The sequence below is a fragment of the Nothobranchius furzeri genome, chromosome 5, assembly GCF_043380555.1.
Source record: "Nothobranchius furzeri strain GRZ-AD chromosome 5, NfurGRZ-RIMD1, whole genome shotgun sequence".
In the NCBI taxonomy this organism is placed as follows: domain Eukaryota; kingdom Metazoa; phylum Chordata; class Actinopteri; order Cyprinodontiformes; family Nothobranchiidae; genus Nothobranchius; species Nothobranchius furzeri.
In genome coordinates this window covers 65259328-65265006 of record NC_091745.1, presented here as the reverse complement: position 1 = coordinate 65265006, position 5679 = coordinate 65259328, and the positions used below count along the sequence as shown (strand labels likewise).

Below are 5679 nucleotides of genomic sequence, written 5' to 3'. Positions count from 1 at the left end.
CTACAATTATACCCCCTGGTAGAGAACCATTGGTGGGTTGTTCAATGAGTGCATAAGGCTCATGCTTGTTTTGGCTGGGTTGCATAAACCCTTCTAGTAACAGTTTTTTATTTGCAGGGAGAACTTCTTGGGTTCTCCCTCGAAGCTTCACCACACCAACTCGTCCATCTTTGCTTTGTTTTTTTCTGACTGCTAAGGCTTTTAGCACGTGTTGGTACCCATAAGAGAGTGCCTTGGAATCAGGTAAGTTATTGGCAGACAATTGCTCATACAAAGGATCGAGTGTGTTTGTGCCAATGAGTAGTGGTGTATCAGAGTTTGAGCTTATATCCGGAACCACTAACGCAAGGGTAGGTAACTCAAGTCCAGACTGATCGAGCTCTTTTGGAAATGTGACACTTATCTCTATGTATCCTAAATAAGGAACTGCTTGACCGTTTGCGCCCTCGACTTCTAACAGATTACTGATGGGTTTAATTGAGAGGTCAGGTAAGTGTTCTTGGTAAAAAGAATTGGCAATGGTGGTTACCTGGGACCCTGAATCCAGTAAACAATTACATTCAACACTGTTAACTGAGACTGTAGCTGTGCATCGCCCACCCACTAATCTTTTGGGAAGTTTTGGCACTGAATGAGCATGAACTGGCTTGCAAAAAAGTCTCTCTGTCCTTTCCTTAGAGGGACTTGGTTCTACTTTAGCACCTATCTGTCCCACGATAGGAGCTTCTACCGGTTTAAAGGAGGAGACTGAGCAATTGGCTTTGACATCTCCCACTCGCGCTGCTTCTGTCTAAGAGCAAGTCTTTTAGTTGCAACTAGTGCTGGATTTGGCTCGTTGCTACAGCTAGAAGCTATGTGCCCATCTTCTCCGCACTTAAAACAGTATCCAGGCTTTGGTCTGGGCACCACTGCTGTTATCTGCTGAATCTGTTTGGGCTCATCTGGAATTTTAGTCCCCACACGGGGTTTTGACTCTTTTTGAGTTTTCTTTGCCTTTTTATCTGTGTTGTTAACCTTAAGCTGTGCAATTTGGCTCCTGAGCTCAGCGATTTGTTTGCGTAAGTCATCACAGTTATCATCTATTTCCAGTTCACAAGTGTTTTTACTCTGAGAGCATGTTGTTTGCACATTTGAATACACTCTAGTTCGTTGTGCCCCTAAGTGTTGTTTCATGCGTGCTGCTTTAGTAGCCTGTTTGTCTTCTTCAGTGCGCAGTTTGAGGAGAAGTGCTGTAAAATGAGGCGGGTTGTCTTTCTTTTGTTCGAGTTGCAGGTTTGAAATCAGCGAGCTGTCCCAACAGCCTCTGCAAAACTGCTTGAGCAGCTGCTGGTCGGCGTCACTGGAGGAAATTCCATTCCTCTGAATAACTAGGTTTAACAAGGTGTATAACCTCTGAAAGTAATCGGAAGGTTTTTCACCACTGTCCTGGTTTGTGTTTAAGAAGCGAGCAAAGAGCTCGTCGCCGTCTTCGACAGCTGCGTAAGCTGAATCGAGATGTTCAAGGTACGTTTCCGGGTCGGATTTTGGACTAAGAGCTTTAACGATGCTCGCTGCTGGGGCTGACAGACTCTCCACGATTCTTCGTACAATTTGGGACTTGGTGAGTGAAGGATCATTTATGCATAACACTACACTACTACGCCAAGTATCATAGTCAGTTTCAAAAGAAGGGTGTGGAACTCGCCCTGAGAACGGTTTTAGTCTGTATTGTGAAGTAGGAGGAGGGATAACCTCACTGCTTTTAACAATGTGTTCCACAATAACTCGCTGAACCTCGGGTGTGTTTAAAAGATTTGGTGAAATGCAAGGGTTTTGTTTTCCAGTCTCTGTAGGTGGACAATTGTCCTTTGAGTTGTTCATATAGTTAACTTCTGGTGTTAAAGGCAGGGAATATGTAACTTGGTCACTATGGAGCATTGGCTCTGGTTCAGTGACTGGTTCAGATGCATGGGTATCCCTTCCTAAAGATTCCCCAATTTTTGCCAGTTCCTCCATTAGAAGGTCTTTAAATGATTGATTGCTACGCGCAGCTATGTCCCTGAGCTCTGACAGATAGGCATCAGTGGCAGATGTGCTAGTTTCTAGACTGTACGCGCTGGCTAGGTCTTGAATATGGAAGAAAACATCTGGGTTCCTAGTACAAGGTTTGTCATAGGGTAAACATTGTTTCTTTAATTCCTTAACAGTGGCTTCATGTTGAAACTCCACAATAATCTGATCACAGTTTGGTAACTTAATGCGCCTGTTAACTGGTCCGAATCCTTCCATAAACCCAAAGACTTCGTTATCAAGGTCTGTATCAGTTAACCCACTGATTAAAACAGCATTTGAAACTTTGACCTTTTCTGTTTTCACAACTTCCATTTTAAAACACTCAAAAGTACCAATAATGCCAAAATGGCAAACCACTGTGACCTCCAGGCACTCTTATGATGTCAGTCAATGGTTAGCTAAGGTAACAACTCTACAATTCTCCTGGCTGGCTCGCCAAGTTTTATGTAACCGGATTACAGGATACAATAAGATAATTAAAAGAAAAAATAAACAAATGGGCCAATAATTAGGTTCGGGGAGAATTGGAAGTTGTTTAAGAATGACTGGAGTCACGGGTATAGCATGAAACGGTTTATATACTAAATTTTAATAATAATGGGAAATATAACACATAAAGATAACACACAAAAACAGATGAAAACAATCGACAATAGTAAAATGCTCGGTATGAGATTTGATCATATGAGTCACAAGTCAGCCGGCGTCAAGTCAAATCCCCACACTTGGGGTGAAAGTCAGAGTCCGGTGGTGCGATTTTTTCCTACCGCACCGTTGAGATTGTTCACAGAAGAGAGCAGTCTGCTCTTCAGTTACTTGAGATGTCCTGGTTCGTTCAGTGGTTAAGGCTCGCCATCTCCCTCGTCAGGAAGAAATCCAGTTCTCGTTCCAAGTGAGTGATCATAGGAGTCGGGATCAAACCCAAGGAAAAAAAAACCCAGCCTGTAAACAACAGGACTGTTAGCAAGTTGGCATCGACCCTTCTCGTCACATCACAGCATAAAGTCTTACAGACTTAAACAAATGCTTCACTCTATTGGCATAGCCAATCATGTTTGGGTTCACAGTTCAACTAACATAACATCAATTTGATTGTCTATTAAAATAATTCTCAGTAGCTCTGGAAATATAATTACATATGACAACAATTGTTCAGCTCAATAGGCTCAGTTAGATTCTATTACTCTACACTATTCGACAAGAAATACATTCATGACAACAAGGATACATTTAGTTGTGTTTCTATACAGCATTGTGACACCTTGTATATCTGTAACACAATAAATAAATAAATAAATAAATAAATAAATAAATAAATAAAATGTTCTATAACAAAATTCAACAAAATATAAATTCTGGTCCTTTGGTCCACCTTTGTAAAATAATTCCTCCCTAATCAGTTAGCTTTTATTTATTTTTATTTATCTATTTTTTTTATTATTAAATGTTTGGTTAAGGGACGCATTGCTAATTCTATGGCGTTAGCTATAACGCCCCTGAGGACCTTGTACATCTAGGCCGTACCACCGTTAACTGGCGGTTTGAGCCGTTAACTCCTGGGAATCCCATATGCCCTACCGCCGTTAACTGGCGGTTTGAGCCGTTAACTCCTATATGCCCTACCACCGTTAACTGGTAGTTTGAGATGTTAACTCCTGGGATCTAACGTCTAGCAGCCCACTGCTGTCACCTCGGTTGCTGTAATTAGCTTTTTGAATTTAATAATTTACTGAATTTAATCTCATTCACTCACCAACGCGCTCCAACGGTTCCCTCCTACAGAGGATTGGTTCACTCTGTCGTCTCCACACAAATCTATAAGAATGGAATTAATTTGATAAGCTATTTAAGTTTCCTTTTTTTTTTTAAGTTGCATCGTTAGCTTTTTCTCTTCTTTTTTCTTTACTCACCGCGTTGGTTCCAAGTTCCTAGCTCTTATTAGAAGGAGTCAAGTCCGCCTCTCCCTCTATCTATGCGGCACCCAAATCAGGGTTCTTCACGGCCTCGACCGTTGTTTTTTTTTTCTCTCTCTCTCTCTCTCTAACCGCTCAGTCTTTGCTTTCTGTATCTGCGTGCTGCACAGCCGTTTGTCTCTCCTCTCGCTCAGCTGCGTCGCACGGTTTTATTTCGCGGAGGCGGGACTTATTTCTCTCAGCCAATGAAATTTCAGATTCCCACCTGGACCAATAGTATACAGCTTTCCTCTTCTGTTTCTGTTAGTGATGTTCAAGATTCTTGTTTTAACCGATGTTTAATATTAAACTCGTTATTTTAGTTATTCACCCTTCCAATAATTCATTATGAAATTATCTATTAGTTAATTAGATATCTATTAATTAGTATTGTTAATTTCCTTAATTTATATTTTATATTTTATCTAAATTGAGGATGGATCATATTAGTAAGCCAATTAGTTAATACCTCATTAAGGTTCTAGCTTCTGGGTTACATTACCTTGCCTCAAGAAGGTTGCAGGTTCGAAACTCGGCTGTGGCCTTTCTGCGTGGAGTTGCGTGTTCTCCCCATGCATGCGTGGGTTTCCTCCGGGTACTCCGGTTTCCCCCACAGATCACAACATACCCTACAAGTAAAAAATTGTACGTCGCTTTGGATAAAAACGTCTGCCAACTAAATAAACATAAACATACACATTGGAGTTCATTCAAAGGTGAGAACTACCGTAAATCCTCTAATACAGGCCTGTATTCAATTAACGGCCGGGTCTCATATTTTGGCCGGTGTCGGAGTCGGCGGAGGTGAATAATGGCCGGTTTCTTATTGTGGCTGGGTGGAATGTGGTAACAAGCAAGTACGGGGGCAGTTGTGTCATCGTCTCACTTTTGATTTGCCAGTGATAGACCGCGAGGGTAACTTTAACCGTGCGGAGACGAAGAGGAGGCGAAAATTTGATATCAAGTTCAAAGAGAACGTGCGCTGCAGAACACTGGGGAGCAATAGGGGTTGTATGAACTAGTCGACTTCACTATAGTGACTTTTTATGCCTGTCATCGACTAGTCGCTGTCACGTGATAATGACCGGCAAGATGCAGCCCTCGGAAAAGACAGCAGGCTGCTGTCAGCAGGTGACAAGCTCCTGCGCTCGGGGGGGGGGGGGGGGGGGGGCGCAACCGCGCTGTGCCAGAGCGTCGGTACTGACACCCAATCGTTCATGTCGGCTCATTTCCTTTAACGTTTTCTGTCTTTTATTTGCGCCTGATGTGTTTCGCTGCTGTGGAGCAGGGCGCATCTCCTTGTCCTCCGGTGACGCACCAATCACTGATGCGGCCGCCAAGCAGCGAGCACTCCGCTGTTTTTGCGGTCGGTAGATCTGCGTCCTGAGCACGGCCACAGTAACATCATCAAATCAGGTGTCGCCACCTCAAAAACTAATTTAACACGCAATCGTTCATGTCGGTTCATTTCCTTTAATGTTTTCTGTCTTTTATTTGCGCCTGATGTGTTTCGCTGTGGAGCGGGGCGCATCACCTTGTCCTCCAGTGACGCACCGATCACTGATGAGGCCACCAAGCAGTGAGCACTCCGCTGTTTTTGCGGTCGGTAGATCTTTTAGAACTGCAGCTCAAAGGTAACTCATAAGGTGAATAAATATGAAGGCAGGTAGCAGTT

General features: G+C 42.9%; 1 protein-coding gene across 1 annotated transcript; it reads right to left on the bottom strand.

Moving 5' to 3' along the window:
- Positions 1-726: 726 nt before the first annotated feature.
- On the bottom strand, positions 727-4502 carry LOC139070141 (zinc finger CCHC domain-containing protein 12-like). Its single transcript, XM_070551833.1, has 2 exons — positions 3806-4502; positions 727-2994 (listed from the first exon to the last, which is right to left on the bottom strand). The coding sequence occupies exon 2, from the start codon at positions 2362-2364 to the stop codon at positions 727-729; it is 1638 nt and encodes a 545-aa protein (XP_070407934.1). The 5' UTR covers positions 2365-2994; positions 3806-4502.
- Between the last annotated feature and the right edge of the window lie 1177 nt (positions 4503-5679).